This window comes from Rhincodon typus, unplaced genomic scaffold (assembly GCF_021869965.1).
Source record: "Rhincodon typus isolate 14 unplaced genomic scaffold, sRhiTyp1.1 hic_rhity00000748, whole genome shotgun sequence".
In the NCBI taxonomy this organism is placed as follows: Eukaryota; Metazoa; Chordata; class Chondrichthyes; order Orectolobiformes; family Rhincodontidae; genus Rhincodon; species Rhincodon typus.
Window position 1 is genome coordinate 20,241 of NW_025966386.1, and position 26,039 is coordinate 46,279.

General features: G+C 39.6%; 1 protein-coding gene across 5 annotated transcripts; it reads right to left on the bottom strand.

The window, feature by feature from the left end:
• Window positions 1–387: 387 nt before the first annotated feature.
• Window positions 388–26,020, bottom strand: trim45 (tripartite motif containing 45). 5 transcript variants are annotated; one of them, XM_020529289.2, is made up of 6 exons: window positions 24,590–26,020; window positions 20,743–21,479; window positions 10,026–10,155; window positions 8,683–8,797; window positions 3,364–3,490; window positions 388–2,327 (listed from the first exon to the last, which is right to left on the bottom strand). In XM_020529289.2, exons 1-6 carry the CDS (start codon window positions 25,015–25,017, stop codon window positions 2,179–2,181), a joined length of 1,686 nt encoding a protein of 561 aa, XP_020384878.2. In that variant the 5' UTR covers window positions 25,018–26,020; the 3' UTR covers window positions 388–2,178. The 5 variants fall into 5 exon arrangements, 3 of the variants coding, with proteins under 3 accessions (XP_020384878.2, XP_048448131.1, XP_048448132.1); XM_048592174.1 differs by having other exon boundaries at window positions 388–1,828; window positions 24,590–25,845; XR_007261178.1 differs by lacking the exon at window positions 388–2,327 and adding an exon at window positions 8,153–8,222 and having other exon boundaries at window positions 3,376–3,490; window positions 24,590–25,845.
• Between the last annotated feature and the right edge of the window lie 19 nt (window positions 26,021–26,039).

The following is a 26,039-nucleotide window of genomic DNA, read 5'->3' on the forward strand; positions in this document are numbered from 1 at the left end:
CCCATTCAAGCTGAAAATGTAACATTCAATCACATTGTGCTCACTGTTATGTCGAAGGTGCCTTTATTCTAAGGTCATTAATTAATCTTGTCATATCGCACACGGTAACAATTTTGATATAACCTGTTTTCTCATCAGTTCCAGAATGTGCTGCTCCAAGGATCAGAATAAAATAAACTATTCCCCCATCTCAGTATCAGCACTCCAGTCTCAATCTGAAACATTTGGGCTGTTGATGTCATCAGTCAAACTCGAGTCCTTTCATAAATGGTAATTGTGGTTTGGGCATTTCATGTGAACTCTTGCTGTTACATTGGTATTTTTATGGTGATAATCCATGCATGTTCAATGCTAGCACAGTCCAGAAATCAAAAGAATAAAGCTCAATACTTTGAAATTAGTTTTATTAAATAGGTTAAACACAGAACTTGTGCATTACATGTTACTTAAAATTCAAGCTTTAAAAGTCTGAAGAACACAGTAGGGTTTTAAATAAAACAAAATCATAGAGTATATAAGGAAAGGCCTGATAATTTTTTTAAAAATCCAGCACTTCATGTAGCAGATGAAATTGTTTCAGGCTTCAAAGAGCCAATTATTTGTCATGGTCCATAGCCTTGATTAATCAAAACATTGTAGATTGAGCAGAGCCAATACAAAGGTATCTACATAAGTGTCATGTGTTCGTCTAAGAAGTTAGTATTAAAAAAGTAGACGATAAAACAACATCTCACACAAACTGATGTAATTTCATGTGGGTAGTCCATCACCCATGTTTGCCAATCTCTGGCAGCCATGATGAAGTTCCTATTCAACAGCAAGTATCCTACTATTAGGATTTATGCCTCTCCTACAATCATTTATTTGCCACACTACCATATCTTGGGTATCCTTCTTCACCCCACTCCCCACTCAGCCCAAGGGTTGTTAGTCAGAGGCCAGCAGCTCTGCAATATTGGTTCTGCAATAATGGAAATGTCACCAACAGTGACAGCTACTGCTGGTATTACAGTTAGTTAACGGAAGGGAGAGCTTCATACCACCACCAGACCCCTCCCCCGGCTCCTTGATACGGGGTCTCTCTATCATGCACAGATGACAGGTGCCTCCACTTGTTGCTAGCTGAATACCAATGATGATCTTATGAGGCACTTGAGTGGTTATTTAAGTGCCTTGACTGCTTTCTGGACACAACGGCTGCCAACCCCAACCTAAAATACACTGTTTACAGTGCAATGGTTGAAGTTAGTTTTAAATATTTCAAACTGGCACAAAGCTGGTGTTAAAAAAAGCTGCATGATTGACATTATTATTTGAAATTTATAAAATTGATTTAATTTTGATTGTGACTTCAGTATTGAGATCGCTAAAGTTAATCAATACTTTAAGCCAGAGCTAAACTTCCATTCAGTATGAATCCATATTAATATAAAATATGCATGCAAAATGTGTATAATCTAAAATAAATTCACATACAAAATTACTGTGTTATAGATTGGGTACATTTCTACAAATAACACATGCAATATCTCCTTGCCCAGATTTTTATTTCAAAAGAAACATGCACCATTTAGTCAGAAAAAGTTCTGAATGAAACCAAGTTCAATTGAATCCATTGTTTGCTATCACCAAAGTATATCACAGTATCCCATATAGCAATTTACCTTAATTTCTCTCAGGCCTTGGTATCTTGATCACACTTCCATTATTTTCAAATGGTTTCTGTGCATCATAACAAAAATGCATTGCTTCTAGTACAAGGTAATGCCATTAAAAACTAGATCCTTTATTTTATTACACTGTGCTGCAGAGTATCCATTTGTGAAATCTGCAATAAAAGTACATTATTACCCCCTTGTTATTACTATATTGCAGAACTCTATTTGAATAGGTGCTGGTTCAGTGAATGTTCAAGTTACTTCTCTTGGAATTATAACTGATAAATTAGTCAATTTGACAAGATCCTAAAAGTAATTAACAATGGCTTGATCAGAACATCTCCATCTCTGTCCACATCTTATGATTAAAAACTATAGCAAACATTAAACTGGCTAAGTTTTGAGCACCCCTGAAGATCACAGATTCTTCCAGATTGGCTGAACAGCCATTACTTCACTGCAAATTTTTTTAAAAAGATCAATGATAGGTTTGTGGTTTCCATGTCTTGGTTTTTTTTTTTTACAGAGCAACAGTTCTAACCAGGCTCTGGTAACAGTTGCTATTTATTGTTCCAGAGCATTCTGAATGTTCAGTCAATTTTCCACAACAGGACCAGTGTGGCTGGCCAGGGTGACCTTTGTGCCCATGTCCACAGCCTTGGTACCTACCTGCCAATTGAATACAAAGAACAAAGTTTCACAATACTGTACATTCAGCAATCTCTGTAAATTTCATGCAGTGTCATTTCAGAAACAATTCCCATCAAACTGACTACATTTCTACCTCCGATAAAAAGGCAAACATTTACGTTCATTCTATATTCTGAATTGTATTTTTCTCAACAAGTTGTTCCTCCATGAGCTGGATGGAGCATCATATATAAATAAGTCACCTCTTCCTCTGTGTCCACATTTAAATTACTTCAAAATAGTCATGGATAACTTTAAAGTCAACAAAAAAGCACCTCCCTTTTCAGTAGATGATTTTTACACTTTCAGAAGAAATAAATTAGGAGGATTAACAAAAAAATTATTCTCTTCCAATATTATTTGTGCTATTTCAGTTTTTGTTTTATTTCTAAGCATTATTTATATAACCTACCAAATCACTTTTATTACAACCATTAAGGATTAAAACATGAAGGAGAAAACAGAGTTAACATTTCGGGTCCGGTGACCCTTCCTCAGAAGTTCTAAGGAAGGGTCACCGGACCCGAAACGTTAACTCCGTTTTCTCCTTCACAGATGCTGCCAGACCTGCTGAGCTTTTCCAGCAACTTTGTTTTTGTTCCTGATTTACAGCGTCCGCAGTTCTTTTGGTTTTTATTAAGGATTAAAATGTGATCAGTGAGATGTGTAACTCACTCATAACGGCTATCAATAATATACTAAAGAATCAGCAAGTGTAGGTTATAATGCAGTGTATACGAAAACATACATTCTTGAGGTCTTGGGGATATTATTATTAATTGTATATTAACTAAGTGCTTCATTGCATTCAGGTGGTAAACATTAGATGGTGTTTTACTTGTCCTTCTCAGAATATAAAGTATAAGAACCTATAGCTGTAGAATTTGGAGGTTCATATTTTTATTGTGTATCTTTGTAAATGATGTTTTGAATGATTATGCCATAGTTTTATAATCCACTGTCTGCTTATCTGCAACGGAACAATTATAATTGAGAGATTTTCTATTAAACTCACCGGGCATTGTGCCTCCGCAACCACAACGGACATCCTTTTGTCCACCACTAGAACAGAATGTGCAGCAATGAAATATACCAGTGTGCTTACGAAATTTACTTGTGACTGTTATCGTGAATGGAGATCCCTGGGAAACGAACAGAAGTTACTGAAGTTATATTATACTTAATATTGAAAAAAATTCTTTAATGTTAAAAAAGATCAAAACAAATGCTTCTTACTGCAAGTTATTTGCCCCTTCTTCAATGCACAGAAGTGACCAAATGTACAGCTACTGTACTGAAGGGCAAAATTTCAATTACTGTAATATTCTATCCTCTCCAAGTTTTATTTATACTATTTGTATTAGAGGAATGACATTTTAAGTCACATTATTTTAAATCTACAAACTGGACTACTCCAGAATATGAGAGTTCAAATCACAGCAAAACGATTTAAGAAATTCCGTTTTTTTTTTGCTTTCAAGCCTGGAGATTGCAGCAAGTGACCGTAAAGCTGTGAAATTGTTGTTAAAAACCCAAATGATGTGGTTTAGGCAGTGAATTCACCTGTACTTACCCAATCTAGCCTCGAAGTAACGACATTCAGACACCAAAGTGACTGACTTTCATTGCCCTCAGAAATGGCTGTGTCAACCAATGTATCAGCAATTTAAGAAGACAGGGCCTGTGCTGAAATACACAGATTAAAACTGATTTATTTATTAAGGGATCTCATGTTGAGGTTGTACAGGACGTTGGTGAGGTCACTTCTGGAGTACTGTGTGCAGCTCTGGTCGTCCTGTTATAAAGAAGGATATTATTAAACTGGAGAGGATTCAGGAAAGATTTACCAGGATGTTGCAGGGAACGGAGAGTTCGCGATATAAAAATAAATTGGAAAGACTAGGACTGGTTTTTCACTGGAGCATAGGAGGTTAAGGGATGACCTTGAGGTTTATAAAATCATAAGGGGCACAGACAAAATGAATGACAAGGGTATTTTTCTGAGGGTGGGGGAGTTCAAAACTAGGGGGCATATTTTTAAGGTGAGAGGAGAAAAATTTTAAAATGATATATATGGGGCAACTTTTCTTTTTTTTTAAAAAAAAAACACAATGGTTCGTGTGCGGAATGAACTGCCAGAGAAAAGATTTGGAGGAAAATGGGCTGAGCACAAGCAGGTCAGACTAGTTTCGTTTGGGAACATGGTTGGCGTGGACTGGTAGGACCGAGGGGTCAGTTTCCATGCGATATGACTCTAGTGCCTCTATAATGAAATATCAGAGATCTGGAAAGATACAAAGTAAGATTGCATTGAATCAGTCCACAAGGTAGAAAAATACCCTTTTCTAGAGCATAGGGACAAATTTGGAAAGGTTTGTTCATAGGGAATACCCAGAAACGTTAGAATTATAGAAAGAATATGGCACAGAAATGGGACATTCAGCCCAAGCAGTCCATGCTCCATTTAAGCTCTACTCAAGCTTTCTTCTGTTCTCCCTTTTTATCCAAAAACATAACCAAAAGCCAAAAAAGGGTACTGACAGTCAGAGATTTCAACCATTCCAATTCTAACCAGCATAAAATCAGTGCACAGTGGACACAGAATTCTTAAAATACATTCATGGAAACTATTTTAGTGAGTATCAGGAAGCCAGCCAAGTGGAAGGTGTATGACGTGATCAGCATTTTGTTGGTAATGATCATAATTCATTGATACTTACTATAAAAAAGTTCAAAGATAGATCAAGCGAAAAAGTTGTCAATTGGCACAAGGTCAATTTTACGAAGCTGAGATATGTTTTAACAAAAATGTTTGAGAAACAAACAACTTGAAGGTGACATTCAAGAAAAAGATTGTGAAGATATACAGCAAGTATGTTCTCACAGATGAAGGCTGAGACTCTCAAATCTAGGGCCTTTGGGCAATCCATGAGTATGCAAGGTAAGATAAAAGGAAAAAGTGAAAGCTTGTAGCAGATGCTGAGAACTCAACAGTGCAGAGAGATTCAAGGAGTACAAGAGATATAAAAGTTGAAGTATTTTTCAAAATATTAGAAAAACAGAGCAAATCAGATATTATTGGCAAGTAAAATCCAATGATATTTGTAAATAAAAAAACAAAATGATATGTAGGACCTATTAGAGCCTAAAACGATAACTGGTCTGTGGAGATGAAAAATTGGGCCATGTTTATATCTGTCTTGCCAAAAGAGGGAAATGATCTAAATACTGTCATCAATGAGGAAGGAAATGAAACACTGAATGTGATAAACGTGAGAGATGAATTATTAAGATGTTCACCATCTTTGAAAGTAGATAAGTCACCAGCCCTGGATGAGACGTATCCCAGACTGCTAAGAAAAGCTGGGGGAGGAATTATTGAAAGCTCCGACTATCATTTTCCAATCCTCTCTGTCTACTCAAAAGATTTCAAAACATTTAAAGGTCACCATCAGCATTCCCTTTGCAAGAAACAAACAAAACAATTTAGCATAAATGCTTCATAGAATCAGTCAAAGCAGAATTTCTGCTTTGTCAAATGCTCAGTTCAATTATCCATTTGAATGAGATAAAGATTATATGCACAACTTTTTAAAACCTTAAGAGCTGGCAATTTTTCTTTAAAATGAGGTACCATATCAAATCCAAAATTTTTGTGGGTCATTGCTTCTGTGACAAAGCTTGTGAATTGAAAACAGGTGTGTTTGGGTTGCAGTGGTCTTGAAATCTTGAATTTCTAAAGATCCAACTGATAGAGTTGATCCAGGTTTGACTCTTCTTATTGCATTATTTTGTTTGTTCAGTACTTTGTTGTTTGTTAATGGCATTTTGCAATTAAATCTAAATTTAATTACTTTTGTTGTGCAAAGTAAACAAAACACAAGGGCTGTTAGCAGAAGATAAGAGAACCAAGTGAGTCTTACAAACTTAAAATAGTGAAAGATCAGAACAGGCAGATAATTGAAGATAAACAGGAATGTAGCAAGCATTGGAAAGAATTATAAGGCTTTATACAAGATGCAGAGTATTGTCAAACAATCAGCTCTGCACTAAATGCCTTCTGCAATTAGCCTGAGTATTGGGGCAATTGCACCTCACTCCAGACAAGTTGACAAAGCATGGTTTTCATGTAACTTCTTAAAATACTCATGGGTTGTCAGAGTTTTAATTACTTTTTATTGATTAATTTATAGAATGTGGACAACACGGACAATCATTTACCATCAATCACCAAGTGTGCTTTAGAAGGTATGCACAAACAATGCTAGGCAAAAAAAGTTAGGGATTTGGACACCGCAATGATGGAGGAATAGTGATAGGTTTGAAAATCAAGAAATTGTGATACTTGGATGGGAACTTGCAGGTGTTGTGTTCCCGTGCACCTACTGCTCTTGTTGTTCTAGGCACCAGAAATTATCAATTTGAATTGTGCTGTCAAAACGATCTTTCCGAGTTGCTGTTGTGCACCTTGTGGATAATATACACTCTGCTCATGATCAGCTGGTGGTGGAGCAAGTGAATAATTGCTTGGCAGTACAGAACTGAATTCTTACTAAAAAGGAGATAAGAGGCAAAGCTTTTTGTCTTGAACTCATTGGGACTTGGAGCAAGGCAGAACACTAATTTCTACAGCTTGAGAAGAGGGTTCTGATTGGTTGGGCCATTGTTGGCATGAAGATACAGCACGAACAGTTAACTGTCTATTTTCATTCCTAGAACAAGCAGGCAGAGTCTGATTTGTCAGGGTGTTGCTATGGGAGTGTCACAGAAATTGGCAGGCATCATTCCCCTATTGCCAATTAAAAAGTAGCAATGAATATGCAAAATCATTTTGCCTACATAGAATAGCATCCTGTCTGTTAATATACATTGATTCCATCATGTGCAAATGAATCTTGTTACGAGCCCGGCTAATCATTTTAAAGGGCTCCTAGTGTAAATCCTCAGCACAGTCTGTATAATATAGTTACTAGTCATCCTTAGGTTGCTGGTTTTAATAGGTGGCATGGTACCTCAGTGCTTAGTACTGCTGTCTCACAGCGCCAGGGACTTCGATTCCAGCCTCGGGCAACTGTTTGTGTGGAGTTTGCACATTCTCCCTGTGTCTGCATGGGTTTCTTCCGGGTGCTCCGGTTTCCTCCCACAGTCCAAAAATGTGCTGGCTAGGTGGATTGGCCACGCTAAATTGCCCATAGAGCCCAGGGATATTTAGGTTAGGTGGGTTAGGCGTGGGGAAATCAGGGGGATGGGTCTGAGTGGAATGCTCTTCGCAGGGGCAGTGTGGACTTGTTGGGCCAAAATGGCCTGTTTCTACACTGTAGGGATTCTATGAATTTGATAAATGCAAATAGCATTTCTGACTGGTTGCCAGGAGGCATTTCAGTATTTAAAAGCTATATTAACCTCAGCACCAGTTTTAGCCACACCAAATTTCTTGAAACCCTTTATAGCTGCTATTGATGCCAGTGATGTAGGGGTTGGAGCTGTGTTGATGCAGGAAGATGATGGTGGAATTTGAAAAGTCCACCAGAGAAAATACTCCACTTCAGTATCTGAGGAGTCGCAAATGATGCTGTGTATTTTGCAAACACCCCCTCTTCTTAGCCTTATGATGGAGGGAAGGTCACTGATGAAGCTGAAGATGATCGGGTCCAGGACACCTATCTTGAGGAACTCCAGCAGTGACATCTTGGAGCCGAGATGATTTAGCTCCAACAACCCCATTTACAAACCCATTAGTTTACCTCAGTCATCGACAAACTGATAAAAAGGTATCAATGACAGTGCCATCAAGTTATACTCACACAGCAATAACCCATTAGTGACGCCAGTTTAGGTTCTATCAGGGCCACTCTGCTGATAAACTCATCACAGCTTTGGTCCAAACATGGAAGAGAGAGTTGAACCAAAAATAAATGCCTTTAACATCAAATCAACATGAACCAACATTAAAAAAAAAGGGAAGGGTGAAGTTGCTGCAAAGATTTCAATGCTGTAAAACAGCCCACTAAAATAATCCAACTCAGAACAAAGAAATAGCTTATTCTTCATTCTCCATACCATATAATGAGCCACAAAACAACAATGCTTCTAATTAAATATCCTTGGGCGATTTTGTGAGTAAAGTGTAAATCAGAAGTGTATATTTTACATGATCATGTGCATGCCTTCTGGAGACAAACATATTTAGGTGGTCAGATGCAACCAGAAAACCCACTTAGAGACACAGAGGAACTATTTTAAACCCTTAAAGGCTGCATTCAAGCCAGGATCCAAAAGGTATGAAGAGCCAAGTCAACTTACACCCTTGTGACCTCAATCCTTTGTAACTCACCTGTACATGCTGTCCCTTCACACAGACATATCCCTCATACAAGCCTGATACCCGAGGAGTGTACATAAATCGATAAGTTCCATCATGATTGTCGTGTAGTATTGTCTTGAGAGTGCTGCATGAGAGAGAAGCAAAGTATTCACAAGTTTTCCATTCAGTTAAACAATGGATTACTGTTGAGGTATTTTAGGATTAAGAGACTTCTTTTTAAAAAGCAGGCAAATATAGGTGAGGAAAACATGGTTTCCTGAATATCTGGATTACTCACAATCTGTGATTGAAATGTAATGTAGGCAACTGGTCTTATTTCAACATTCGAGGTGGAATTTTTCTTAAGAATTTTGAACTTCAGTTCAATATTTCTCAGGATGACCCAACAATAATTTGTAAGGTTATATAAATTAAATATAGTAGTACATTCAGTCATTGAAGCCCCACATAATAGGAGCAATGTGGAGCATTGCATATGCTATGTGCACTTTGTTGGGAGAAAAAAGGTGACTTTGGACTTAAGATGAGTAAGATTTTCCACGACAGAGACTTTTTGACCTGAAGTCTGGGTCTGTTATATAGAATAATTGATAGAAACTAGCTGTCATGATTAATCAACAACTCGGATATCATTATATCATAGATTGTGCCAGGATCAGGACAGTGGTGGCCGAATTGGGATTTTGGCCTTTTTGCCCATGTAGCAATACTGGATTTCTCATGTTCCTATGCAGGAATCTGTAGAAGCATCCAGAGAAAAGAGCAAGTCATTTAAAAGGAAATAAAAGCATTGCTTCTCAGCTGCTTTCAATGTTTCATTATTAGCTACAAGAACAGCTTGAACAAGAAAATAAGACTTGAATGACATCAACCAAAGATGCAAGTATGCGGTGAATAGCCAGTACAATAAATATAAGCAGATAATTAACTTTAGTCAATGGGGAATGTTTAGGATAAGCAAGTTTTTAAAAAAAAACTACTTCTCAAAAGATTTGAGAACTATTCATTCATTCAGGAAATATCTTTAAGTAACTTTGACCATTTAAGTCAATTAATTGTTTTCAAAGGATTCAGGAACAGATACATTTTGAGGGATCATCTGTAGTTTGCACCTTTGTTAAGTAAGCTAGGGTACGTAAAAGAACATTGTCTGGCCATTGCACACAATCTGGGCCAGTCAGTCATTTTTTCCAAAGTAGACAGTAGATGCACATGGGGACCCCTCAGAATTCCTCCATGGGGTGGATGAGCTGTTCAGTAACCCATACTTAACTCACTTTGTGTGGTATTAGTGCTGCATTTTGTCATGCACTAATTTATGGTACAGTTAACCCTTGCACAAAATCACTCACCATTCTTTATTCTTCTTGTTGCAGATGCTGACCTGAATGGGTTCGCCTCCTCGTCCTATCTGCTGCCCAGATTGGTCATTACAGACCAGTACAAATACACTTGGCTGGTCTTGCCGAGCCACATGGAGGCCTGAGTGTGAGCAAGTTAAAATTGTATTATGGTGAATTCATTGGTGTATGTACAAAAACAATTAACACAATAAATAGGTAAACACACAAAATCACATATTCCTACAGATCCCACTTGCCCTGAATATACAGAAATCATGAATTTTATCCATTTGACTCCACGCACAGCAAAAGACTGGTTTGATTGCCACACCCTGACACTGTACTGACTAGAAGGTGTTGGAGGTACCTTGTCTCAACACAGGCCAGAAGCAATTCAAACTGAAAGAACTGCAGATGCTGCAAATCAGAAACAAGAAATAGAAGTTGCTGGAAAAGCTCAGCAGGTCTGGTAGCATCTGTGGAGAGAAATCAGAGTTCTGAGGAAGGGTCATTTGACCCGAAACGTTAACGGATTTCCATAGACGCTGCCAGACCTGCTGAGCTTTTTCAGCAATTTCTATTTTTGTTACAGGAACAATTCACCTCCCTGTCCATTGGCTGGCAAGAAATTTAACAGCATGTTGCCATTTCAGTTCTCTTAGCTGCAGTTGTCTGCTTCATCATAGAAAATTCCGTAATTCAATCTCCAGCCTCACACAGCCAGCTCACATTCTAAATGAAATATTTTGTTTCCTTCCATAATGTGCCAGAAACCCACTGAAAAGGCAGCACCAATAGTTTTCACAATGCTGCCTGTGGCACTGGCAGGCCATACTTAGACAAACAAGATTATAGGCAATAAAGTATTCACTAGACATCGGTGAGCATGTTCTAGATTTCAGTCAGTTGCAGGAAACAGGAAAAACAAAGTGACAGCCTACAATATGTAGGAGTTCAATCTAGCAATTCAAATGTTATAAACAACCTCAGACATATTCCTTGCTGAACAATTTTCAGACAGGGTGGAAGTCACACACTGTAAGCAGCGAAAAATACATCAAGTCACTATAGAAACTGGGCTCACTATTTTATATGTCTGTAACTGGAACATGGTTACTTACCTTCCTGTCCTGTTGGTTACCATTGATGAAATCCATACAGGCAAATTTACTGCTATGTAAAAACAAAACTCCACGCTACTTGTTATTGACAGCCAATTGCATGCAACAGAAGATTTGACCCGTACAATTTCTTGACATGCGTCTCCTGTTGACTTTGATATAAAAGGCAGCAGGGAAACAAGTTTGTGCATTAAACTAATTTACAAGTTTTGTATGAAGTAATTAAGGTTAAATTTTACCATTAAAACAAAACTACTCATTTTGACAGTGCATTGAGAAGAGAAAATTCCACCTTATGGATTAAGTACATTGTTAAAACCCTCACTGATTTTTCATTATTTCTATTTTATTCTTCTATCAATTTTGCTGTAAATGACTGAAGGACTACGGGACAGCTTGGGTTAAAAAGAAAAGATCTGGCAAGCTGTGCGTGTGTGTGAGAGAGAGAGAGAGGCCAGGACTGGAGGGGAGTTGAAGCCTTCATTAAAGGGTTTTAACAGTCACAGTGAACCCCACCCTGCTCTTCCTCCCTCAAAAGAGCATGGTATTTGAAGAGATAGCAGAGGTTGGCCATTAAATGAAGGACGTGATCACAGAATGTCTGAAGGAGACCCTATGTTCAACAGATGACCTTTGCTGAATGGTGACTGAGGCCTCATAGAGTCAATCAGTCTAAACAGGGCAGAACCAGAATTAAAGTTTTTTTTGACCTATGTTTTCTGAGACATGGTTCCGGGCTGCTGCTGAGAAAGAATGAAGATTTGAAAGTTCCTGCCTAATCTGACACAGCAGCTTCTGGACGCCCAAAGAAATGAAAGTTACATTAGAAGTATTGCGGTCTTTGCTTCAATGAACTGAGAAGGTGACCTTGATCAACATTTTAGGAAAACCAGCCAAGGAGTCCATATTTATGCCTGCAAAACAATGCATTGTGAAAGCCAATTACATAATCTGGCCAGTTTTGTAATTTTATTTATTCCCTTAAATGTGCTTGTTTGTCTGTCTGTCTATATGACTGGGCTGAAAACAAATGTTTCGGGTTTGAAGCACAGATGTTAATCAGCTTACCATGCCGCTAAATTTTCTCTCTGCTAATGTTAGTTTTTATTTAATAAATTGTTAAGCCTTTGTTTGAGATACAAAACTGATATCTGGAAGTTAATTATTCTGGGATTCATTATTCATTAGTCTGGTTACGAATATTGAAGTGACTATTTTGGGTGTTTCAATAGTATAATTTTGCTGTGTTGCAAAATGTAATCTCATTCAAAGAAAAAGTGGCCTAATTCGCACAGAAACAACTATAGAGAAGACAAATCAGGAAGGATGGCATCAAAATAATTGCAAAATTTGATATTGTTGACTGCATTCAGGAAGCCAGCCTTGTCTCAGATTAAAGCCTTTAATATCTTTTGTCTTCTTTTGTACTGGTCACAATTCCCTTTTAAATTTGTACTTGTATGTGTGTATGTACTTATGCATGAAGTTTGCATTTTAATTAGCAACGCTCTGCTTTGGTTCAGCTGTATGTCAGAGGGCAACAGCCTGTTATTTTAGAACGTATGACTTTTAAAACTTTTAACTCGTTAAAACTTTATAAATTTGATTAAGATGAGGCAACTTTGAAAATCCAAAGCCACGTCAAGGCTAAGGGCAGACTCCTGAAATCCAGATCCATCAAAACCTGTTACTGCTGCTGGAATGCATTAAGAAATGCAAAGCACTAGACCTTCACACCACAGCCATCATAGAGACCAACCCACACAAACTATAGGTGGGCCCACTCTTGGAAATATGCATTGAAATTTGTATTTCAAGTAAGGTTTTGAGAACTTTTAAAGATTACTGGAAGGGAAGATACTGTCTCCACTGCGTGCTCTGTCTCTTTCTCTCACTCAACGAAAGTGGCCTAGTTCCCACACAGCTGAACAGCCTCCTTTTGTGTTGTAACTATTCGAATGATACAGGTTCAATAACAGCCTTCAAAGTAAAATTGGGTATTTGAGGAATTGTTGTGTGTTTAATCTAGCACGGACATGCACTGTGCTCTGGGAGCTCTAGGGAACACAATAGCAATTATCCTTAATTTCTCTGTAACAATTGAGCAGCATTGACGGTCATGCAGTCTTTTTTTAAAAATGTAGTTTGAACAAAAATGGCTAAAAAGAAAAAGATATGTAGTGCTATTAACAATACTTGATATTGGATACTATTTTAAATGAAAATTATTGCAATACCAGTCATTATTGTATATCAAGAGCACAGCAAACCTACTGCTGAACTTAAGCAACCGCATATCTCCATTCAGTGTGTGTAAAAAGAAAAATCAGCTTATCACAATCTATTCCATAGCTTGTGCCTTTTATCCTACATGCTTCAGTTGTGCTAATACCCCAAATTTCATACCGTATCAAAAACCTTCTGGAAGTCCATATACACAACATCTATTGCAAAGCCCTCATCAATTTTTTTTCATTCCCTCATTAAAAGAAAAAAGGTAAATATACACAATTTGTCCTTATCAAATCCAGACTGGGTCAACTTTACTGGTCCAAGTAACTGTTAATTTTCTTGCAGACTATATTTTCCAAAAGGTTCCCCTCACCTATGCTAAGTTGACTTGGCCATGATTGCTAAGGTTATTTTTCTCAATTCTTGAACAAGAGTGTAACGTTTGTAACTTTCTAGGCCTCCGGCACCAGTTTTGTAGATGAGTAGGTTAGAAGACTGTGCCCAAATGTTTCATAATTTCCACCCTTTTATACGCTAGTATTATAAATGACATCAGATCGAGATTGGATAATTTACCCAGGTTAAGGACTACAAATCTTTCTAGTACTTCTGCTTTTTTAACCTAAACATTATCCCAAAACTTCATTCACCTTCATTGGCAAAGTCATCTTTTATCAATAAGCGTGAATAGATCTCAAGCATTTTTTGGCCTGCACCAGTCATTTCCATTTTAGGCATGCAACGTAGACTGTAAAGACCATATCTTTTTATGTTTGTGTTTTTGATTTTGGACTGGAAGGTTCAAAAGCCAAAGATTTTCAAAGGATTGCCACATATTTTAAAAGCAAGTAATCTGACACTTCTTGCAAGTGCTGTAACTGTTGGTTCAAATATTGGGGGGGGGGCTCAAATTGTAGCGGGAGGAGGTCAAGCGAGAGACAACAATGTGTGACAAATGGAGATTTGGCCAGAAACATGTAACTGACTAATCTGCTACACCTTCTGTTTTTGCCAACACTATGTCATTGGCTCACAGGTAGTCTAACAGGTTGGAGGTGTCAATGTTTGGATTAGAAACCATAAAACATCTGGAAGTGAAGGAGTTGTTTTTGCTCTGCAGTAAAGAAACATCTCAAGCCTGAAAATAAGCAGCTTACTTTCCCCCTTATCTGTTGCTGTAAGCTATGAATCTTAAATAATAAGTCAGAGACCTTTAATAGTGTCAACCAGTCACCCTGTGCCTCTGCAAACAAGTGAGAGAATCGGGAGAAGGAAGATCAAGAAGCAGGGCTTCTAGAAAGACCCACTCTTGGAAATATGCACTGAAATTAATATTTCAAGGAAGGTTTTGAGGACTTTTGAAAATTACTCAAAAAAGAAGCTACTGTTGCTACTGCTTGCTCAGTCTCTGACAAGAAAGTGGCCTAGTTCCCACAGAAACAACTATATAGAGAAGACAAAGCAGCAAGGAAAGACTTCAAAATAATTGCAAAATCTACTACTGTTGACTGGATTCAGGAAGCCAACCTTGTCTTAGATTAAATCCTTGATTATTTTTGTCTTTTATTATATGGTCACGTGTCCGTCTCTCCGTCTGTCTCCTTCCCTCCTTCCCAGTGTCTGTCTGTCTGACCCTCCCCCCCCTCCACAAACCCTCCACCACCGTGTCCAGTGTCTGTCTGTCTCGCCACCGCACCCCCCACACCCCGTGTCTCTACGTGTGCGTATGCATGAAGATTGCTTTTTAATTCACAATGCTGTGACTGAAAAAAAAACGCCTCAGAATCACAGAATCCCGACAGTGTGGAAGCAGGCCATTCAGCCCATCATAACCACACCAAACATCATCCCACTCAGACCCACCCCCTACCCTATTCTATCCCTGTAACTCTGGATTAGCCCTGGCTAATCCACCTAGCCTACGCAGCCCTGGACATGATGGGCAATTTAGCATGGCCAATCCACTTTAGCTGCACATCTTTGCATTGAGAGAGGAAATCCCTGCAGACACGGAGAATATGCAAGCTTCAAACAGATAGTTGCCTGAGGGTGGAATCGAACCCAGCTCCCTGGCACTGTGAGGCAGCAGTGAGCCACAGTGCTGCCCCTATCTCAGCTCTAAATGGTTTATCACGGATTCTGAGAATGTGTCTCAATGCTCTAGATGCCCGCAATCAGAGAAACATTTTCCCAGTATCTATCCGGTCAATCTGCTCAAGATTGTTTTATATTTAAATGAGACCATTTCTCATTCTCGCATACTCCCAAGAATATAGAGTAGTCTATGCCATGTTTCCTAAAAGGAAAATCCACTAAACCCAGGAATCAATCTAGATAACTTATGTTTCGCTGCTAAGTCTGTCCTGAGGTAAGGAAACTGAAACTATACACAGTACTTCAGGTGTGGTCTCAACAAAGCCCTGCTCTCTATCATTACTATAACATTTATTTACACTTGTAATTGAATGCCTTTGTCACATTCAAAAGTCGTACATACCATCAGCTTTTCTAAATACTTGCTGAAGCATGTCAACTTGGTGATTCATGAACAAGTATTTTCAAATCTCTTTGATTGTAAACATTTACCAGTCTCTCACCATTAAAACATTTCTACTTTTCCCATCAAAGTGGATAGTTGCACACTTTTGCATTATATGTTCTATCTGCCACATTTCCCAATCAGCGATATTTTCTGAAGCATTTTGCAATATCCTTGTGACCTCCACTCAACTTACTTTCGTTTACCTTTGTGTCAACAGTTAACTTGAGTACATTACATATCCTCCTCATTGAAGTCAATGGACTGTAAAAAGCTGAAGTCCAAGTACTTATCCTTGTGATACCACACTCGTTACAGCCTAACCCCAAAGTGACCCACTTATTCTCACTGTTTCTTGTCCATTTGCCAATCCCCAATCCATATTACACAAAAAAACCCCAAAGAACTGCATATGTTGGAAATTGGAAACAAAAGAAAACAGAAATTGCTGGTGCAGCAGATCTGGCAGCATCTGTGGAGAGAAAGCAGAGTTAATGTTTGGGTCCAGTGACCCTTCTTCAGAACTGATTGTACTAGGAAAAAGTCGGTATATATGTTGAAGATGGGGTGGGGGTGGGGGGGAGGGGAGGAGTAAACAATGGAGATCGATCCGAAAGAGCGAGAGCGAGAGCGCAATAGTTGGGCAGATGGAGGAGTGAATCAGCCTGGGAGAATCAACAGCTGCTAATGGTCAAATATTGGGTATTTTTGTTTTGTGTAGCACCTTATTGAATGCTTTTTGAAATTCCAAACACAGTACATTCACTGGTTTCCCCTCTACAAAACTGTTAGTTTCAATCTTTAAAAAGATTGAAAATGCCAATGGTTTCTTTATTACCTTGGTTATATCTCCCTCTAATTACCCGATTTACATTTCATTTGACAATGTAACGGAGCCTATAAACTGCTTCCATCAGGGTTATTTGCCCCTTGTTGCTTCTTAGCTATACACAACGTAATCTACTCCTTGATAGGCTGAGCAGTGATTCCTCGTCTCTATTGTATATATGCCATAATTTATTGTCTGGTCTACCCACTCCTCCCATTCTACCCATCGCTTCTAAAGCTCAAACATCCTGGTTTACTTATTTCCCAAACTTGGCCACTCTGCAACAATGTTCTGGATTTAATGCTTCCCCCACCAATGGGTTTCAAGTTAGGCAGAGAGATGTTAAATCCAACAGGTTAGCCTGCCCATAGTTTCTGGAGGCCCTGCACCTTCCGCGATTATATCATTTACAAAAGGGACAACTGTGAACTGCAGTGACAAAAAAGCTGCTTTCAAGACAAAAAAAAACAGGATTTACCAGGATGGCTGCAGAATATCACAGCAAGGAATTTGATACCTGTTGTGAACCCTGTTTTTGTGGCTTTGGATTCCTGCAGTGTCCAGACAATCAGAAGCCAAGGAGTTGTTTACAACTGAAGCGGATTATGGTTTTCAGCTTAGAATATCGGAACTGGAAATAAGTTACAGTGGCAGAGACAGAGTGGAAAAAGTAGTGTGCAGATCTTTTCCTAGCCCATAGCTGCTGTTCTCTGCAGTAAAAAAACTCAGTTCAAACCTGAAGGAAACCAATTACTTTTCATACAGCAGTTGCTACATGCTGTGACTTTTGAATTGATATGTCAGACATTTTCCAACTGAATCAGTTACTATATTTCTTATTGACCAGTGGAAGCAATCCAGAGAAAGATAACTGAGCAATAAAGTAATCTGGCCAGCCGAAGAAAGGTTACCTCAAAAACAAACAGAAATTGCTGGAAAAGCTCAGTCGGTCTGGCAGCAACTATGGACAGAAATCAGAGGTAACATTTCAGGTCCAGTGATCCTTCCTCAGAACTGCTGAACTTTTCCAGCAATTTATGTTTCTGATTTCCAGCATCCGCGTTCTTTCCTTTACCTCAACATCGGAGCCAGGAAGCAAAGACCACCGAGCTGACATTGTCAGTAATAGAAAAAAAAAACCACAATCTATTTTCCCTATTTATTTGTACAGGTGTGTCTTGCAGGGGTGTGTGTAAGGGAATGAGAGTTTTAGTTAATAGTGTTATATGTCAATAGCTTATATCCATTTATGTGCAGCTAAAGTCTAATTAGTTGGAAGAGATAATTTTTGGTTCGTACAGAAATCTGGTCCGTGCTTTCCATCGACCTTGGTCTGAAATTCAGATGAAGGGAGATACTGTGTACCTTAAAAAAAATACTTTCATATTTGGTACACCACTCAGAATATTAGGGCTTGATCCATAACATGCTACCCTAGTGGGTTGTAACATCTGTTATACACTGCAGCTTTGCCCTGTGCTGGTGCAAATGCATCAGAAATCATGCTTGCTTTCATTTTGCTTTCTCTCCTTTCTCATCCTTTCAGATGGCAGTTTCCCATGACTCTGACACTCACACACCTCCATGAAACACATCTTTTGTTTCTTTACTTGCCATATTATGATCTCCCTTTTGCCTTGCACCATCAAGGCTTTTGTCATTTAATTTCTCCTGCCTTCTACACTATCAATGACCTCTTGTTCTTTTTCCAACAAAAACGGCAAACTCTGTCCAATTTTCAATTGCTTAAAACATTTATATTTCTCACTTTCGCAGTGACCTGAAACGCTAATCTTGGACTGAATCTTCTGGTTTTTCTTCTAAGTGTGGCGATGCTGGTTAAAAAATAAATGAGATTGCCCCCATGCCATCAAGATGAACCAAAAGACCCATTAGATCATGCACCAGTCAGGCTGGGAGAAGCGACCCAGTGGGCTTTCCACTAGGATCACCACCTGGGTCAGTGATGACCCCCCTGCTTGAAGCTGCTAGTCAGAGGCTGAAAGTCACAGAGACGGAAGCAAAGGCAGGGAGTTGGCTCATCACTCACGCATTGGCCACAGGGTTTCTGACCAGTCAAGGAGGCAGCCAGTGTTTTTGCCACCCGGGAGCAGAGTCAATGGTGGCGGTGATGTGACAAAGTCTTCAAGGGTCTCAATTATTGTTGTATTGGGTAGATGGTGAGGACCACCCCCCCCACCCGATGCTAACCTGCCCAATCATGTTCCCTCCTAAAATTTTTCTTGCTGCTTTTCAGGAGGCGAAGATTCCAACCTTTGTTTCTCCCTCTACCGAGGCTTCTGAACTGCTGATTATTTACAGATCTTTCTGTTACTATCACTGGCAGCAACTAATGGATCTCCATGTTATTCTGCATACATGGGAATTCCCAAAATTACTGTCAGTTTCTGTATAACACTGACAGTCTCACCACTGTTACCAAAGCAAAGACCATGTGAAAATAGTTTTAAGTTTCTACAGCTTTAGTTATGAGCTTTCTGATTAGTTCAACATTGACCCTCTCTAAATATTCTGACTGAATTGAATGATGATTTGTTCTTGCTGCAGATAAAAACATGATGCAAGTAAGGGCCCAAGGGAATCCAGGCAAAGTGATACACTGGATCCAAAATTGACTGAGGCTGAAAACAGAGGCTGATGGTAGAGGAATAATTCTGTGACTAGAAGTCTATTTCCAGTCAGTGTTGGGGCCCTTGCTGTTTGTGATGCACATTAATGATTTGGACTTAAATATTAAAAAGTGGTATGATCAGAAGTTTGTGGATGACACACAAATTGGTAGGGTGGTAAAAATTGAGAAGAATAGCCGTAAACTATAGGAGAACATCAATGGACTGGTCAGGTACTTGTCCAGCAGTGGCAAAAGGAATTCAACCTGGAATAGTGCTAGGTAATGCATTTAGTGAGGCTAACAAGGCAAAGTGTATATAGTGAATGCTGGGACCGGAGCCACATACTGAAAATCAGAGAGACCTTAGTGTGCATGTCACAGATCCCTGAGGGGAGCAAGGCTTGTGATAAAGTGGTTAAGAAGGCATATGGGATACATGCTTTTATTAGTGAGGTACAGAATATAAGAGCAGGGAGGTTATGCTGGAATAACCCCACTGTATAAAACACTAGTTAGGTCACAACTGAAGTACAACAAAAGGAGTTCTGGTCACTCAAAAATGTGCAGAGGAGATTTACCAGGATGCTAGAAGGCCTGAGCCATGAGGAAAGGTAGGAAAGGCTAGAGTTGTTTTTTTTTGGAGTAGTAAAGATTGAGAGGGTACTAGATAGAGGTGTACAAGGTTTTGAGGAGCATAGATGGGATGGATACAAAGGCACTGTTTTCCATTAGAAAATGGGTCAATAACTTGGGGCCAAAGATTGAAGGTAAGAGGTAGGAGACTAAAAGAGTTCAGGATAATTCTTTGCACCCAAAGGAGAGCAGGAATCTGAAACTCAGTGCCTGAAAGGCTGGTTGACTCAAATACTTGTAATATTTCAGTAGCATTTACATATTCACTTTCAGTGCCATAGCCTCGTGGGTTATGGGCCAAGAGCTGGAACGGGTTATTAGCGTAAATCAGACTTTTGCTGGTGGGGAAAGATTTGATGGACAAAACGGCCTCCTTCTGTGCTGTAAATGTCTGAGTCTATAAGATAATCCTTTTTCATCCAGTGATTATAGTGCGAAGCAAACATGGAAAACAGAGGTAGTCTTGATTTACATTCATAACACCTCCAGCACGTTATCACCCTGGGACCACCAGCATTATCTACTTTCTTTATCACAGACTTTCTCAATGCTTTATTTGCTAGACATCCTCATTTCATATTTGGCACGTCCCTTCCACTTGGCCACAACCTCACACTGAAATTTGTACCATGATCTCCAATTCTCATACTGCAACCAAATCCATTGAAAGAGGAACAATAATGCAAAAGCTTTAAAAGAAACTCAATGCTTGAAAAGTTGTCAGTCGTTCTCTTGCTTACCTTCCCCCTGAAGGAGACACTTGCTGGGATCAAGTGTCTTTGTGACAATGATTCCGAATACCTCAAATCCATTGCACTGTCCTGCTTTCTCCTGTTGCTGGAATTGTATTCCATCATCCTCTCTGGGTTGAGTGCTGTAACTGGTCTTATTCAATAGTTTCAACCGGTTGACTACCACACCTTTAGTTAGGAGGATTTCCACAGGAGAACCACTGGTGAGCAAGTGCTCGGTGAAATCCACTCCAGTCGTCATATCTGCCAGGATCTGTTGCAACTGGATCTGCTGAAGATTCAGGGAGTTCTCCTTCTGGATCCTCAGCTCTTCCAGTTCTTTCAAAAGGCTGCTCCGATGTTTCTCCAATGCTTTGATATAATCCTCTGTGAACTTATTAATTTCTTCAGTTAAGGTTCTCAGTCGCTTTTGCACCAGCTGCCTTGTATCTGCAATCTTTTGCAAAGTCTCCTGCAATCCAGCAATATGTGGCTGTGTTTGCTTCAGAAGCTGCCTGATGAAGCTGCCATATTTGTTAATGACACTAGCGACAAAGTCACAGTTATGGTCACGGTGATCCACCACACAACAATCCCTGCACACCGAACAATCACATGTCTCACAAAACAGCCTCAACTCTTCTGCAGGGTGAACAAAGCACATGACGGATTTATTGACTCTCTCATTTCCACCTTGTAGGTCTGTAAGGGCCACTGTGTTGTGAGAAGCAGTCATCTTCTGCCTCCTGCAGGGGATGGATGGATTTGTTTTACAGTTTAAATAATATGACAACCAAGATTTAAAAATATTTTAAATTACGTGCATTTTTTATCTAAAAAAATGATCATGACTCATCATTGTGTTCAACAAAGATATATTTTGCTGAGAAAGAGAGACCCAGCCAAAAGAATAAACCATTGTGGCTGACCAAGGAAGTTATAGATTGCATTAAGTTGAAAACAAAAATGTAAAATGCTGTGGAAGTTAGTGGTTGGCCAGAGGTTAGGGAAGGTTTTCAAACAAACCAAGGGAGATTGTGAAAAATTTCAAAAATAGATAATGAAACTAAATGCAAAACACAAAATACAAAAAGACAGTAAGAGCTTCCACAAGTGAATAAAACAAAAGTGAATATCTTCAGTAAATACTGGCATATTACAACATTATCAATGGAAAACTAGTAAATGGATGAGACTTGGAACCAATATGTTGATTCTGTCTTCTTGTGAAAAGACAACTAGAAGCATCTTCATAGTAGAAGAAAATCAGGAGGCAAAGGGAGGGGGGAAATTTAAGAAAATCACTGGAGCAAAAGTAATAGACAAACTCATGGGACCAACAGCTGACAGAGCCAAATTTCCTGCAGAGATAACAGATGCACTGATTGTAATCTTCCAAAGTTCCCCAAATTATGAAAATCTCCCAGGTGATTGGAAAATATCAAACGTCAAACTCCGAACCAAAAGAGGAGGGAACAGAAAGCTGGAAAATACAGGCTCGTTAGTTATGTCGGATAAATTTGGCTAAAGTGTAAAATGGGAGAAATCAGAGGTTATCCACTCTGGTAGGAAGAAGAGCAGAACAATATTTTTTAAAAAAAAACGGAAAGATGGCAGAATGTTGCAGTACACAGAGATCTGGATGTCACCATATGTTAGCATGCAGGTACAGCAAATAATTAGAATAGGAAATGAAATAATGACTATTATTGCAAAAGGGTTGTAGTGTACAAGTAAGTAGGTATTGCTGCAACATTTCAGGGCATTGGTGAGACCACCTTAGGGGTACTGTGGTAGAGTTTTGGACTTCTCATTTAGAGATATAGATTTCATTGGAGGCAGTTCAGAGAAGGCTCACTGGGTTAATTCTTGGGACAAAGGCCTTTAATGATTCACTCATAGTTCATGGGCATCACTATCCAAATCAATGTCAGAGAATTACTTGCAATGATTTCTCTTCTCGGTCCATTACTGTCACCTCTGGCGCTCCTTGACAATCTAGACCTGGCTCCTTCCTATCCTTTACCAAGGGCTGTCAGTGAGTACCAAACAGTGAGACTCAGCTTTACCACACCACCACTTCTCTTGACCTCTCCATGTTAGACTCTGTTCACATCCAGTGCTGGTTGCGTGGATATTTTCTCCATCTGAATATTACAAAGTCCAAAACCATTGCATTCAGTCCCTGAATATAACTCCACTCTAGTACCCAACACCATCTAAGGGTGTAACATTAAACCAGATATACACAACCTGTGTCACACCTATGCTGAGATCAGCTCCTATCCACGTACTCACATTATTATTCAGACTGTCTATCTCAACGTCTGTAACATCATCTGTCCCCTGCCACTGTTTCCGCTCAAATGATGCAAAGACCTCATCCATCTCCTTTGTTACCCTGAGATTTCACTATTTGAACTCAGCTTTAACGAACCTCCCATTCACCCCAGTGATTTTTGGCCTACTTTGGTTCAGGATTAACACCTCTGTTTCAAATTGGACCTCCTTGCTTTCAAACCACTCCATGGCCTCACCCCTCCCTATCCCTGCAAGCTCTTCCAGGCCCATCTTCCTGATCACCTCTAATTCTAGTCTCTTCCCTTCAGCATCTCCAGTTTTAATTGTTCCACCATGGTGGCTGTGCCTTCAGCTGCCGAGGCCCTAAACTCTGGAATTCAATCTCGACCTTGATTTCATCATTTAAAAGACTCTTCAAAATTACTTTGGATCAACTTTGCATTATTTGCTTATTTGGTTAAGTATTAAACTGCCCCTGTGAAATGTCTGAGTGTTCAGCTATATTTATATCAAATAAAACAAAGAACTATTGATGCTGGAGATCTGAAACAAGAACAGAAATTGCTGGAGAAACTCAGCAGGTCTGGCAGCATCTGTGGGAAAAAAGCAAAATTAACATTTTGAGTCGCCAGACTTGAAACATTAATTCTGCTTTCTTCCCATGGACGGTGTGAGACCTGCTGAGTTTCTCCAGCAATTTCTGTTTTTGCTAAGTGCAAGTTTTTCTTATAGTTAAAAAGAGAGATCTTTTTCTCCAGTTATAGAGTCATACAACATGGAAACAGAGCCCTCAGTCCAACTCGTCCATACTAACCAGACATCCCAATCTGGCCTAGTCCCATTTGCCAGCATTTGGCACATCAGCATTCTGAACCCTTCCTATTTTTCTACCCATCCAGATGCCTTTTAAATGTTATAGAATCATAGAATCCATACTGTGTGGAATGAGGTCATTTGGCCCATCAAGTCCACACCAACTCTCCAAAGGAGCTTCCCACCCAAATGCATGCCTCATCCCCTATCCCTGTAACCCTGCATTTCCCCATGGCTAACCCATCTAGCCTGCACATCTTTGCACTGTAGGAGGAAATCCTCACAGACACCGGGAGAACGTGCAAACTCCACACAGTCACCCAAGATTGGAATCAAACCCAGGTCTCTGGTGCTCTGAGGCAGCAGTACGAATCACTGTGGTGCCTTAATTGTAATTGTACCAGCCTCCACCACTTCCTCATTCCACCCACCCACCACCCTCTGCCTGTAAAAAAAAAGTTACACCTCAGGTGTTTTTAATTCTTTCCCGTCTCACCTCAAACCTCTGCCCTCTAGTTTTGAGCTCCCCCACCCTAGGAAAAAGACCATGGCTATTCACTCTCCACGCCCCTCATGATTTTATAAAGCTCTATAAGGTCATCCTCCGACGCTCCAAGCATAAAAGATCCCAACTATTTAGCCTCTCCCAATAACTTAATAGTTCATTGGAATCACTGTTTGCCAGACCTAATAAACAAAATTTAAATGAAGACCGATTACATCCCAATGACCTGGGTTTTACCTGTGTGCTTTGGAGCAGAAGTCACAGAGATTTGTTGAGCAGATGTGACACCTTCTTTCAGCATTTCCATCGTTGCAAAGATCACAGACTATCCGGTAGTCAGGTCTCTTCAGACTGTCCAGGAAGACTTCATTCTGAATCAGATGGTTACAGGTCAGTTCTCGCAGGCCAGCAGCAGGTACGTTCACTTCATAGTCGCAGGCTGGACACAGGATACAGGTCCAGTCGAGTGACCCAGATTCACCCTCTCGCTGAGTTCTGGGAATTGAGAACTGCTCTAACCCTCTCAGACAGTCCAGGCAGAACGTATGAAGACAAGGCAAGATCCTTGGATCAGTGTAAGTGTTTTTACAAATCGAACACTTTGTCCTGCAGCTCTTTGGTGATTTTGAACTTGGTACAAAAGTACTTTCCTGACTCGCCGACATTTTTGGATTTTTACACACAACTAAATCTAATTCAAATTCCTAGGTGCTATGTATAGTAAACATCTCAAAACCAAAAACAAAACCTTAAGTATTTTAGTTGGCGTATCAACAGTTAAGATCTCACGTGTTAATTATTTCTGCTTTTTACTTATTACGAAGCTGCCTATTGGTCAGTAGGCTCGAAAATACGTGTTACATTTTTTTTCAAAAATCCCAGTCCATTCAAATAAGTGACTAAAAAAATCGAAGACATGTTGCCAGCCACAGGATTGATTTGTACTTCTAATTTGAATATAGGATCAGACTTTGTTGTCAATTGATTAAAATTGCTACATTTCCAAAGACTTTGTTATCAATCATTAAACTATGACAGTGATTGACATTATTGTGCGGACCACCATATGATATGAAACAGCAGATTTCCCGTCAGCTAAACATAAATCAACCCGGTCTCGACTCGTAACACATTCCCTGCTATTCACTCAACCAGAAACACCAACTCCCCCAACTTTCCATAACTTTGTTTCTTTCGGTTTTCACCACTGTACAACTTCTTTAAAATCCGAAAAAAGAACACTGCCAGTCCAGAATAAAGTTTCGAACACAAACTATCCAATCAAACTCGTCACTTTCCGTCTCTCCCCGATTTCCTTTGTGATTGACAGCTAAACAGTCCAACCAGCAGTTTCCAAACTCAGGTCAATCCCAGGAAGTGCATGATCAATGATCAATGCTCAAGAGACAACAAGGTGCAGGGCTGGATGAACACAGCAGGCCAAGCAGCATCATAGGAGCAGAGAGGCTGACGTTTCGGGCCTAGACCCTTCATCAGAAAAGGGGGAGGGGAAGGGGGTTTTGAAATAAATAGGGAGAGAGTGGGAGGCGGATAGAAGAGGGATAGAGGAGAGGAAACAAACAGGTCGAAGAGGCGGGGATGGAGCCAGTAAAGGTGAGTGTAGGTAGGGAGTTAGGAAGGGGATAGGTCAGTCCAGGGAGGACGGACAGGTCAAGGGGGCGGGATG

Coding starts and splice junctions, on each gene's coding strand:
- trim45 (XM_020529289.2), bottom strand. CDS start 25,017: ATGTCGGCGAGTCAGGAAAGTACTTTTGTACCAAGTTCAAAATCACCA. Junction 10,156..20,742: donor GTGTCTCCTTCAGGGGGAAG/GTAAGCAAGAGA, acceptor GCTCACACTCAG/GCCTCCATGTGGCTCGGCAA. Junction 3,491..8,682: donor TGAAGGGACAGCATGTACAG/GTGAGTTACAAA, acceptor TTCGTTTCCCAG/GGATCTCCATTCACGATAAC.